This window comes from Durio zibethinus, chromosome 6, assembly GCF_047325235.1.
Source record: "Durio zibethinus cultivar Kanyao isolate XHJ-2024 chromosome 6, ASM4732523v1, whole genome shotgun sequence".
Lineage (NCBI taxonomy): Eukaryota > Viridiplantae > Streptophyta > Magnoliopsida > Malvales > Malvaceae > Durio > Durio zibethinus.
Genome location: NC_143167.1, coordinates 30,826,722 through 30,839,776, shown reverse-complemented (window position 1 = coordinate 30,839,776; position 13,055 = coordinate 30,826,722). Strand labels below are relative to the sequence as shown.

The 13,055-nt window shown below is 32.5% G+C and overlaps 2 protein-coding genes across 2 annotated transcripts; one reads left to right on the top strand and one right to left on the bottom strand.

The window, feature by feature from the left end:
• Positions 1-2,239: 2,239 nt before the first annotated feature.
• Positions 2,240-3,487, top strand: LOC111285408 (uncharacterized). Its single transcript, XM_022874853.2, has 3 exons — positions 2,240-2,804; positions 2,893-3,065; positions 3,153-3,487. The coding sequence occupies exons 1-3, from the start codon at positions 2,373-2,375 to the stop codon at positions 3,334-3,336; spliced, it is 789 nt and encodes a 262-aa protein (XP_022730588.2). The 5' UTR covers positions 2,240-2,372; the 3' UTR covers positions 3,337-3,487.
• Positions 3,488-4,239: 752 nt separating this feature from the next.
• On the bottom strand, positions 4,240-8,694 carry LOC111285407 (protein WVD2-like 6). Its single transcript, XM_022874852.2, has 9 exons — positions 8,443-8,694; positions 7,568-7,807; positions 7,244-7,486; positions 7,089-7,129; positions 6,797-6,865; positions 6,549-6,648; positions 6,383-6,454; positions 6,194-6,304; positions 4,240-5,215 (listed from the first exon to the last, which is right to left on the bottom strand). The coding sequence occupies exons 2-9, from the start codon at positions 7,799-7,801 to the stop codon at positions 4,712-4,714; spliced, it is 1,374 nt and encodes a 457-aa protein (XP_022730587.2). The 5' UTR covers positions 7,802-7,807; positions 8,443-8,694; the 3' UTR covers positions 4,240-4,711.
• Positions 8,695-13,055: the final 4,361 nt, after the last annotated feature.

Genomic DNA, 13,055 nt, shown 5'->3' with positions numbered 1-13,055 from the left:
TGACTGTTGAAAGCTTTTAATATAATCATGGTAGATTACTGAAGAAGGCAGGCAGGCAGGCAGGACAAATAGGAAAAAAGAAAAGTTGATGGTTAAGCTAATACTTAATAGGGACTGACAATTAAGTTTTAACTTTTAAGTACAATAGCGGTTGTCCCCATCAATTAATTCTAAGCTTTTTAATCTAGCATTTGACTGTTAACCAATGAAATATTTTACAGAAATGGAACTGAAAAATCATTCTTTCTCACCAGGTTAATTAATTAATATTATTAGAGAAAATGGGAAATCTTCATATATAATATTCTTGCTTGATATGGATATATACATATATATATATATATATGTGGAGATACATAGAATTTATGATCTGCAGTCATCAGTAATAGATTTTATGATCTGCACTTATCAGTAAATATGGGATATTCTGAAAGATGAGCTCTAGAATATAGATTTGATTCATCTTTTTATGGATTCGGACAGGAAAAAACTCAGAACTTAAAACATCCTCAAGACGTGCCTAGCAACCTAGGTTAAAACAACCAAAAAAAAAAATTTTGATCTTTACTACTTTATTTAAATAAATTCTTTTTTTGTTATTACACTCAAATAAACTCAACCATTGAAACTCTATCTCTACTTCTGTTGCTCCATATCTAATGAGACCGATATAATTAAAATATTGCACAATCAATCCCTTAGCTGATGCTGAAGTTGGTTTGGGGTAAGAAAATGGGTTCTTATTATTACCCGGCATCATCATTTCAGATTGTCTTCAGTATACTACTCTTCTTTAGTCGTTTGAATTTCGCAATCTCTGCTATGCTAACCTGTCTGAACATGACGGAGATCCTGTAGTTTTCGTATTGGACATCTGCTGATCTGCAAATAACTGTTCGGCCCCAAAAGCTTGGCTGATTTGGGCTTGGCTCATTTTAACATACAACTGGATAGCTAGACTTTTAAACTTAATTTTCATTCAAAAAAAAAAAAAAAAACACATGTATACTACAATTAGTGGTTAAACTGAGTGGTGGTTGCTGGGACGGTGATTCAAATCTCGAGATTTGATTGAGATATTTTTAAAAAATTAATTAAATATTATTTGAAAGATAAAATGATTTATAAGAAAAAAACTTTTTCAAAAGTAAGAGGCTTATAAACAATAAAAGTGTCTATAAAATTAGACACGAGAAATATAAAAAAATTATAAAATTTTATAAGATAAATTTATGTAAAATTTAAAAAAATTGGGATGATTTATATAAATATGAAAGCATCCATGAATTTTGATTTACTTGTAATTTTTATAATTAATGAATTTTTTTCATTCATAAATATAAATTAATTATATTAAAATATGTTAAATTATTATTTTTTGTGTAATCTATTGATTTGATTACATTTACACGTACTTGGATGATTAATTGATTAAAATTTTTTTTACTTAGACAATTGAAATCAAAGCAATCGGGATTTTCTAAGAGTGGTGACACCGTGGAGTTGACTGCGCATCTTCTTATCAATAGAGAAGTCAAATTCCACTCCAATTTAAAGCACAAAACCAACAAAGATGGGTCCCAAAGATGAGGGATTGGTGGTAGCTGTTTCTTCATTTTAATAGATTGTGGTTGATTTTGTGGTATGATTTGGGCAATGAAAGCAGAAGGAAATAACTTTACTAAGCTGCTAAAGCCCTTCAATTATGGTAATGAACCCAACAATGCTACTGCACTCCCCAGAGTCTGTCCTCAACCTGTAAGAATTGAATGCTCTGCAGCCGACATGAAAATGTAAACCAGATGGGTATAGGAATAAAAGGGTACTCTCCGGGTAATTTATCTCAAACTTGAATCGTAATTTCTACAAAATTTTACAGTTTGAGCGGTCCTTCTTGTATTTGACAGGTTTTTATGGTAAAAACAAGGAGCAGATGTGAGAAAAAGTTAGGAGTCAATTCAGGTGGCAGGTACCATATGACAAAAATAGGGCGTCAATGGACGACGCTTGGCATATAAATCACGTGTCAAAATCCAACGGTTTATACTCTTCTACGCCTCTTCTTTCGTTTAACGAGTTAGACCAGAGGCTCAGACCTTTTTCTTTTTCTTTTTTGGTTTTGGCTGTTGTCTTTTTCTACCGTTCAATTTTGCCAGGAAAGTGTCTATATGAGACTGAGACCAAGCATATTTACGTATTTCATATTAAGTATTGTTTTCCTGTCTGTCTCCCTTAAAAACATCTTAAATTTTTTTTCTTTTACTGTATTCCTTTACCTTTAGTTTCATTCTCTGAAACCCTTTCCTAGAGAACATATAAACAGCTTGAGTTTTAATCGAACAAGAGAAAAAAAAAAAAAAAAAGCTGCAAAAATGTTTCTACGAAGCTCATCAACTCCAATCCTGAAAACGACCATTAATCAGAGCTCGGCTGGGGCTGACGCCGCTCATAGGATTCCATCAAAACCGATTTCCTTGACAGCCTCACCGATCAACAAAATCCAAAGAACATGGTCAGATGGCAACATGAGGGACACTGTTATTCCCAAAAAACAAAAGCTACCTGTCAGTCTGATGGCTTCTCCATATTCGGTTAAAGAAGAAGAAACTGATACCAGATTAACAAGCCTTTCTCTTGCTGGTGGCGGTTACAATAGTGGCGGTGTTGGTGGCAGGGGTGGAGCAGAAAGTTTTGGAGATTGGGGTGAAGGGAAACAAAAAATGGATGAGTATTACCAGAATATGATCAAAACTTACCCTGGAGAGTCTCTTCTTCTTGCAAACTACGCTAAATTCTTGAAAGAGGTGAGACAAAAAGGGACAAGTCTTTTTTGTTGGTTTTTGAATGCTTCCTTTCGTTTTTGCAAGTAATTTATTTCGTTTGATTCATTAGATACGGGTTGATCTTCTGAAAGCTGAGGAGTTTTGCGAGAGAGCTGCTTTGATGAAACCAGATGATGGGGAAATTTTATCAATGTATGGAGATTTGATATGGAATAACCATAGAGATGGAGCTCGTGCTCAATCTTATTTTGATCGAGCTGTTCTGGCTTCTCCTGGTGATTGGTATGACTTTTTCATCCCTTTTAATTTGCCAACAACCACCCAATTTTTCCTCTTTTTCATCGACGTTCCTTGGAATTGTTAACGCAGCCATGTCCTTGCATCCTATGCTCGATATCTGTGGACTGCTGAAAATGATCAAGAGGAAGAACAAGAAGAGAAGAGGAAAGATGAGAAGAAGAATGAACATCAAATCAATGGTACTAAAACATACGCACCACAACGACATGGCCGAATTTCCCAGGGACGCCCTCATTTAGCTGCTGCTTATTAACCTTGCTGAATTGTGGCTTTTTTTCACGTCTTCATATTCACCCATTATGAAAAAACTAGTACGTTTTGTACATATGCTATTTGTTCAAAGAAATTTCAGAAGTGAAATATTCTTTGAACTAATTTTTCCTTTTTTAATATGTGCGGAGAACCTGGCGTCCATCACAATCAACAGCGGTTGATCCAGGGATTCTCAATACCAGGAACTGAACCTAAGAAGTGTGCTCAAACCACACTGAACCATGTCCTGAAAGGCACTTTGACTGAATTTTGTACTCTGTACAGCATTGAAATTCTTTCTTATTATATATAATAAACTATGACGCAATACTCTAACCCCCGTTGATATACCGACAGTGTATGAGAAATGAGAGAATTAATTATACATATACCTCTTTCAATGTCAAGTGTATGTACAATTCTTTTCGCTAAAATGTGTGCCCAAGAATAAGCTATGACGAGCTCAGAATGATCATATGGTTTGTTTGAAGCGAGATATCTAGTTCACTTGAAATGTTTAAAATGTTGGATTCCAAATCCAATTCTATAATTCACTAAACTGGCTGAAAAGAGAGCATTTCAGGTTCAAGTTAATTTTCAATCGCTTCGGCCTCTTAAGTTCCCTAAAATGAGGCAGAAATAATCCGATCTAATCCGCCTGTTTGCCTCCTGAATTCTTTTCCCATTCATTATAACTGAAAGGGGGCCAAACTTTATTGTATAATCTGGTATAGCAGCCTCCATCAAAACACTATCGCTGCCCGAAGAAATTATTGAAAGAAAATAAGTAGGCCTATGACCATTCCAAATTTTCAATCATGTTACACATAAACGGTCGCTCCGAGTATCACATGAAAGTCACTAGCAGCGTGTTGACTGATGCTTATACTGCAGATCTAATCTCTGTAAAACAACCTAGGCGCTTAATTCACATAATAAACAGATTGTTTACACAACGTTAGAAGGCTCAGAACTTTAAAGAGGACTTAATTCACAATACTAAGGTGCTCCAGCAGGTTTGGACAAGCCCTATTCGATAATGGATTATCTAACAGCCACAGCAGACAAACTTCAAAATTTTCCAAATATATTCAATAAGCCATCCTTGAACAACATAAATTAGGACAACTTGGTAAAAGATTGACATGCAGTGCTGCAAACAGGAATGCAGAATCCTAACAACAAGCCCAGCAACCTTTGCAAGCAACACACGAAACAACCAAAGCTGCTGAATATTGGGGAAGACAACATCATAACCCGTAATGTAGAATTTTTCATGCCTTGATCATCAAATAATTCAGTCTTAGACGTCCTTATTTAGGCAAATGAGGTCAAGAGCTTTGTATATGAACATTCACTTAAAACAATTGCCATGCTTAATGCCCCAGGGCAAAGGGCTCTTGTACCAAGTTCAGCTGTCCTTGCTCTCCAACCACTGGCCCTCGATCCAAGTCGGATTGACTTTCACCTGAATCAGCTGTAGAAACTCCCTCCTGCTGTTGGATTGGAGATAATTCCTCATTTGTCACATCAGATAAGGTGGTATTCTCCTTATTTGTTGCTCTAGATGAGGCTATTTTTCCCTCAGTAGTTGCTTTAGATGCAGTTATCCTTTCCTGATTGGATGCCTTAGATGTCTTTTCCTCATTTGTTGCAATGGACAAACTAGTCTTCTGAGAAGGCAGTTTGGGAAGTGATTTCCGCTGTGGCTTCTTTGCATGGACAAGAGACATTACTTTGGCAGAGCTACTCTGCGATGCTTTCTCATCCAGACTTAGCCGGCCTGATTGGTGGCCACTATTGCTGTTACCATCAGAGTCCAAAGGAGTTGAGCTTTTTCTTCGACCAAGCTTTGGAGATTTAGCTCTTGTTGTTGGTATCTGCATCCAGGCAATAGAAAAAGATCAATGTTGCAAATACTGAGAAATTCAATAGCAGCTAGAGAAATAGAAAAAGAGAAATAAAGAATTACTATGGTTAAAAACATGTGTATTGTTTAAAATAGATTTGTACATGCACAAAATATATTATAAAATTATTAAATGACGCATGTGTTCACAAACTCAAGAAAGGAAAAATAAAGTAGTCTGTGAGCGTGAGGTAAGGAATGGGCCAAGGCCCAAGGCAACTTAGAGCAGTTCAATTCAAAGTTATCCATTCAAGAGGTTTAACCAAAGCAGATAAATTTTGGTCCAAAAAAATGTCACCTTTGCTGTCACTTAAAGTGAAGTTGGGACTTCAAACCAAAATAATGTATCAACAACTGAAAACATCATGCCAAAACTAGGATATTTTTAGATAATAAAAGTTTCTCTACAATGTTTAACATCAAGTAGCTTTGATAGTACTCGGCACTGATTAATAGTCAGGGTGACTAGTACAATGTAGCTCCAAGGAAAGATGAGGCAGCTGACATGACTTAATCCGACAGGGATTGACCAATTACAGCATAGTACCAAATACCCAATGGAAAATATTGTGACAAGAGTCTAAGATCGCATCTTGTAACATAATACATTGAGTTTGAAAGACAATAAAAAAATTTATCCCTTCAAGTTCAATCTCACGTATGCAATATATCAATTTTATGCTCTCAGGTTCATTCAGAAAGGCTTTCACTAATTATGACAACATCTATTTAATGGCTAAGCAGTTGAAGTTGTAATAAGTTAAATGTATCAGCCCCCAATAACAACAACACTTAACAGCATTTTGAAGAAAAGAAATGGCTCTTGTAGGATGATGAACAGAAACATGTGCAAATGCCTGAATAACAAATGCGTACAAGTGAAAAAGGTGGCAAATTTCTATAATCAAAGGACCATTTAGCTTTTTATACATCCAAACATTCAACTAACCTTCTTTAATTCCACCTTAGGAGGTGGAGGTTCCTGATAGAAGCTTGGCATTGGAGTTGCTTTAAAATTCAAACTCTTCCTGAACATCTTAATCTCAACTTCTTGAGTTTCCTGGCAAAAAATTGAATATCATTATGATAAGAAAGAAACAATTCTGGACCATAAGCCATCACATTCACAGAAAAACACCTTGGACTTGGCTTGCAAGTTGCTCTTTTCTACTTCCCTTGCCTGAATCTTTTCCTCAAGTTTAGTGTAGAACTACACAACAAAATGCGGAAGACTTAAAAGTTAAATAAAAGTGCTGCAAGAAGAGACACTATAAAATCTCGAGAATATAATCTAAAGCACCAACCTCTTTCCTTTTCTCAGCCCGTACGTCACACTTAAAACTAAAACCATAATTTGGAAGAGTACCAATCCTATGAGGCTTGGCATCAGCTACCGTGGGGCTTCTAGGATGCAATTAAGGATAAACAAAAATGTCAGTTAAAAAACAGAAACCCATAGACAAGAGTGTGAAGGAAACTCAAATAGCAATCCATTTTGACCCATAGTCCCAGACAGAAAATAATAACAAAAAGTTCAAACTGAAAAGGATACAAGGACTCTGTGTCTCCTTCAGCTTTATTTAGAGGCCCTTTCTTCAAAGGCTTCAGCTTGGGTTTCTCCCTGTAATACAATAGAACATTTGAGAAATGGCAGGAGAAAAAATCTGCCATCATCTAGCACATAAAGTCTAATTTCAGGGGAAAATAAGTAGGTTAAAGGTGGCCACTAATAGCTTCCACTCTTGGTTAATCAATAAAAAGGGCAGAAAGCTGCATTAAAAAAAAAAAATAAAAAGAACGAGAAAATAAATAAAAACATAAGCATAAGCATAACAAGTCCGTACGTATTGCCTTCAGAGAGGGCTGCATCAGGTTTTTCAGAATGCTGTCAGAAGCGGAGAGGGAGGAAAAGCAATAATCAGAAGGACAGGAACAGTGATTAAAAAGAAAAACGAAAAAAATAAGCAGAAAAATAAGTCAGTAGTAGATCAACTCTAACCTTGGACACATTGGCCTGTCTTCCATTAAATGGGCTACTTTTAAGAGGCTGTTTCAGACGTGAATTTGTAGCAACAGAACCACCATTCGAAGCTGTCAATGCCACCTCAGCACTTTTTCCATCTTTACTTTTCTTCACTAAAGCCGAAGAAACATTTTTGGGACCAGAGGGCTTCTCATTCTTGGTCTTGCCTTGAACCTTCTGAGGTTTGGATTGCTTCACATTATCTTTTACTTCCTCTTCCTATGAAGACAGACACACTCGTGACTATGAAATCAGACTAATGGCAATTAATGCACTCAAACAGAATGTTAAACCTACTACCTTAGAATCAATCAATCCATTGCTTTCCACAGAATCATTCGACTGTTCTCTAGCTTTCCCGGTTGTTCCATTGTCATCCATTCCATTCTGCAAATAAGTCTCGACGGTTTCTTCAACATTTCCATTCACATTATCTGAGACACTGTCATCCCCAGACATCCGAAGTTGTGGATAAACACCATTTTGATGGGCAACCTCAAGCCCACCCTCAGACAATAGATTATCCGAATCCATCACACACTATAACAGTAATAAAACAAACAAAGAATGTAAGCCTAATTACAAACAAACAAAGGAAAAGGGATTAAAACATTAATGTAAGCCTAATTACAAACAAACAAAGGAAAAGGAATTAAATCTTTCACCAATTAAAATTACCAAACCCTAACAGCAATCGCAAATTATATAATATTTACTAATCTTCATTGGTCTACTTCTATCCACGTTCATCTCTTACAACTTCAAAGGATAAATAAGAGATCAAATTTGGATTTCCAAATATATCTATCGCGTTTATAATATTCTTTGTGGATATAAAATTTGAGAAAAAAATGAGCAGAAAACACTAAATTAGATCTTATATTTGCAGATAAACAGTAAACAAAAATCGAATTCAAAACATCTGAACTTTCTTTTAAAATTTAAAAAAGCGGAACCCAATCAGTGAAAAACCGAGTAAAAATAGATGCTTCAAGCAGAGTAAAGCTCCAATGAGTACAGAGATCTTCAACGCCACCAAACAACTAACACATTTCGCTTCACATTGATATACTCTTACCCAAAAAAAAAAGAAATTTTACGTCTTTCTCAGGAACCAAACAAACAAGAAGTTACAAAAAAAAAAAAGAGGAATTTTTACTAATTTTCTTTCTTACCTCGTAAAGCGTGCGATAAATCAAAACTCCATGAAGTCGAGAAGAAGATTAATGTGATAAATTAGTGAAAAAAATCGAAAGGATCTGATGAAAGGAAGTTAGTAAGATAGACAGTGAAGATTAGAGGATCTAGGGCATAAACAGGAAGATCTTTAAAAAAACAAAATAAAATAATTGGTTTTGAAATTTTTGTTTTTCTTTTTTAATTTTTGGGTTTTGTTTTTTCGTTTGGAAGTTGTATGGCTTTATTCTATTTTTTCGAAGGTTGAAAGGTCTTTTATACGAGCGGCTTTCAAATCCATTTCCAGGTAGGGATAATGATGGATGTCCCAAAAACCCCCAAAATACGGTTACGAAAATACGAACAAAAATACGGTTTATTTCTTCTCTTTTTACCGCAATTTTCAGAGAATTACGGACGGTTAAGTAACTCATACTACCCTCCCACTCTCCCACTACTAAAAATTTTTAAGCAGTGAAATTTAAAAAATATATATTGGTTTGTAAATGACTAGCTGGATTTTTTAAAATTTGAAATTGGGTCAACGGATTAAGGACGAGGCTTTAACATAAATTCGAATTTTGTAATTGTATCCTGAAAAACATTAAATGCCTTCATGGTTGGGAGGGCAAGCGGCTGGTTTGCGTCATATGGTGAGCTAAGGTAAATTCATGTTGACTGAAGCATGACGATGCCAATGCCCAAGCAAAACGTAGTAATAAATCGGAAACCGGCGGGACTTTTCTTTTTATACATCAAAAAGTTGCAAAATTTACAATGCAATTCTAAAATACAGATTTTTCATTTTTCATTTTGTTATGTTCAGGCTCCCTTTATTTTTACATTGACGAGCCTATTCTCATACTGTACTAATTTTTTGAACAATTTTAAAAATACAATTTTTTATATCTTTCTCGATGATTTTTATAAAAATTTTATTCATAAAATACTTTTATAAAAATTGAATCTTGATTAAAAAAAAAAGAAAATTTTGGATTAACCTTTGTGGCTTAAAACCAATATCTTAATTTGCTATTGAAAATTAAAAAACAAGTTAAATATCACAAATTTTTTGTGCAAATGAAATATAATTGAAATTTTATTTATTTATTTTTAACGAAAACAAGTCATGCATTGATTTCAAAAAGGATATCTTTAGTATGAATCATTCTTTTCCTAACTTAATAATAAAGGGCCATTATAAGTATTTATTAAATTCTAACTGTTTAGGACTTTAGGGTGACAATAAAGCAGCATGTGCAACGAGATTGCTTTGGTTTAGTTTGAATTAAATCTAGATTAATTTAAGCTTGCGTTAGATTTAAATAAAATTAATAATCATAAATCGAGATTAGTTAGTTCAATCTATTTGAGTGTCAAATTAAAACGAATCGCATCTAAATCTTACTATCAATTTTATATATGGAGGGTAGGAGGAGGGGGCAAATCAGGCGACAAACCGACCAATCAGGCTTAATTGTTGGGTATAATATTTTTAAAATTTTTAAACTTTGATATAAATAAATTTATTTGAAATATTGATCCCGAAAATGAATATACTTTACATAATCCAATGATCCTTTATTGCTTAAAAAACCTTATTTGGTGCATAGATTATATATAAAATAATAAAATAATTATTTTATATTTTATTTAATTTGTATTTAATTGAAAGGAATAGGATTACAATAAAGATTAACATTTTCATAGTATAGGATGATTCAATCATCTTAAAGTGAAGAAGATTATTTTTAATTTATCAGATTAAACTTATATATTCTATTATATCTTTAAAAATTATATTAATAATTTAATTTAAATTATATAAAATATTAAAAAATGATAATTTTAATCAATAAATAAATTATATTATTTTAATTCTTATACACATCAAATATAAAATAAAATGATATTATTTAATATAATCGTATTCATAATATCATTTTATCATATTTTATCATAATTGTATACCAATCATAACCTTAATGAATTATATTAGTTAAAAATAAAACCAATTACAGTCAATTAAACCAAAGGAATTGCTTTGCTTAACAAACTGAATCACCTAAATGATAAGGAAGGAAAAGAAAAGCTTTTAAGCCAAGTTGGGCGCAGCCACACAAAATAAGATTTCTGGTTATGTTTGGTTTTTGTCAAACTTGTGCATAGAATTAAATAATTAATTTTATCAAGTCTCACTTGAAGATGATGTCATCATGGTAATATTTCTAAAAATTTTACTACTATTGATGATAAATTTCAATAGCCATCGACAGCCACCAAGTTGGCTAGAGATTTATCATAGACTCCGATCTCGGTAGAAAGGTTAGGTAAAAAAATGCTACTAGTAATAAAAACACAAGGTAAAAATTTGTAGAATGAATGCGTTAATTATCATATGATTCTTAAATAAAAATATGGTATGAAATATATTGTTAATAATGAAAAATGAACTTCTTTTTTTATAAGCTGACTAATCTTGTGGATTAACTCGAATAAATTTACTTATTACAGGTCTTCCAAAAATATTTTCTAAAGTTATCATATTAAGTAGGTTACAAATTTGAACTTGTCCAATTAATTACAAACCATTGCATTTTATATAAAATATTATTATAAATAGTACTTTAATTAATTTTAAAAGAGTATTTAAAAGTATTCATTTTTAATAAGCTTTTAGCTTAGTGACAAGGAAAAGATTATAAAATTTTAAGATTTTATATTCAAGTCTTACAATATGAATTTGATTGTTTAATTGAATTATAATTTTTTTATTGATTATTTATTATTGTAATAGTTAATTATTTAATTTATTATATGAATATAATATTTGATTATAAGTATAATTTAAAATAATTATTAATAAAAATTTATTATTCATCATTAATAAAACACAAAAATATAAAAAAAAAAAACTACCACATGCTTTTGGGGTAGTTTTTAAGACATGGAAGCACTAAATTTAAAAGAAAAAGGAGAAAAAACAAAAAAGTCCCAAAGTTCAAAGGGGTTGGGTGACCCATATGGCTCGTGCAAATGGGGGAGAAGCACGTGAGGAAGGCAGAAGGTGAACGAGTACATAAGGAGGCATAAGTGCAAGAGCATTGAGAGCTTATAAATGTGCATGTTCCCCTGCCCTTCCTCACTGGGTACATTCCTTAGCATTTCCACGTGTGAACCGGGCCCCTTTTCCTTTTGGAACCTCACTTCTCTGCTCGATCACTTTTTCTCCTAACCTGATCTCGTTTTGGAAATAGATGGATGACTCTTGGACTTACAAATAAGGGTTTTTTTTTTTTTTTTTTAAATAAGAAATAATCCCACGATATGTCTTCTGAGTTAAATGTGTGAGACATTGTAATAGCTCTTGGGTTTTTCATGCTGCTCTCATCCAGTTGCTTGGCTAACGTAACCATTGCCCACTGATAGTTGGAAAATGTTTCATATTTTTGCATTTTGATGAACTTAATGGGGAAAAGATAAAAAACCCTATCCATCCATGAAATATAAATACAAGGGCCATCTTTTTAAGTGATAAGGTATCTGTCATTAGCTAGAAATGAGAGGCATAAAAGTGAGAATTTATATTCCCAAGTCATTCTCATTATCATCAAGAAAAAGCTTGTGCAGGCGGCTAATAAGGTTGTTATAAAGATGTATGTGTATGGAAATAATAATAATAATTATTAGTAGGAGTAAATAAGTTTAAGCAAGTAGGAAAGGAAAATGATTGAAGGATACAGGAAGGGATAGAGTTTTCCATAAGAATCGTCTCTCTCAAGAGTGAAGAGGGAGTTGAGAATTTGCGGCCCCAGGCCACCCCTTGATGCGGTAATGTCTGCCCCAACTTTCTCTTTCTGGATTAACTTTTTCCATTCTTTTTATACAAGTATATAAACCCCACCAAGTATAAATGCCAACCACACGTTTTGGAGTGGGGAATAGAAAAATAGAAGTAAAGAAAATGAAACGAAAATGTCATTGTTATAAAAGTTATAAATATATAAATATTTATATATATATATATATATGTATATATTAATTTTTAAGATAGACATTCGATTTAAAATTAATTGATAATATTAAGAGTAGTTTTTGTTGTGTTTATGTATTTAAATTACCCTAAATCTAAATATGTGAGATATCTTTTATCTTTACTTTAATTTTTTTTTTTTTATATGTAGGATCATAAGACTTATTATGTGACATGAACTTTACGTGTAAAGATAACGGTTCATCATGAAGGGACTAACGAATGAGATAGAGTCTGCATTAATACTATATTAAATTTTAAGATGGGTGTCTAATTCAAAACCAAAACAATAGATAAAGTGACCCTTGTTATATTTATGTTTAAATTATCTTAAATTTAACATTTATGAGATTTATTTTATATCCACTTTACATACATATTAATTTATTTTTAAAAAATTACTTCATGATTTATAATTGAAATAATCTCAATAAGATAATATATTTAATTGTTAATTATTTGAAATAAAAATAATTACTAATAATTTTTCATTTTTAAGGTTAAAATAACAAAAAAATTCTTGAACTTTATCAATTTATTTATATAAACTTTTAAATTTTATTACACTTAAATAAAGTC

Excerpts from the sequence above, each read along its gene's own strand:
- LOC111285408 (XM_022874853.2), top strand. The coding sequence starts at position 2,373 with ATGTTTCTACGAAGCTCATCAACTCCAATCCTGAAAACGACCATTAAT. Across the intron at positions 2,805-2,892 it reads ACGCTAAATTCTTGAAAGAG|ATACGGGTTGATCTTCTGAA; the intron begins GTGAGACAAAAA and ends TTGATTCATTAG. Across the intron at positions 3,066-3,152 it reads CTGGCTTCTCCTGGTGATTG|CCATGTCCTTGCATCCTATG; the intron begins GTATGACTTTTT and ends TTGTTAACGCAG.
- LOC111285407 (XM_022874852.2), bottom strand. The coding sequence starts at position 7,801 with ATGGATTCGGATAATCTATTGTCTGAGGGTGGGCTTGAGGTTGCCCAT. Across the intron at positions 6,866-7,088 it reads GCCCTCTCTGAAGGCAATAC|GGAGAAACCCAAGCTGAAGC; the intron begins GTACGGACTTGT and ends ATTGTATTACAG. Across the intron at positions 6,305-6,382 it reads ACTTGCAAGCCAAGTCCAAG|GAAACTCAAGAAGTTGAGAT; the intron begins GTGTTTTTCTGT and ends ATTTTTTGCCAG.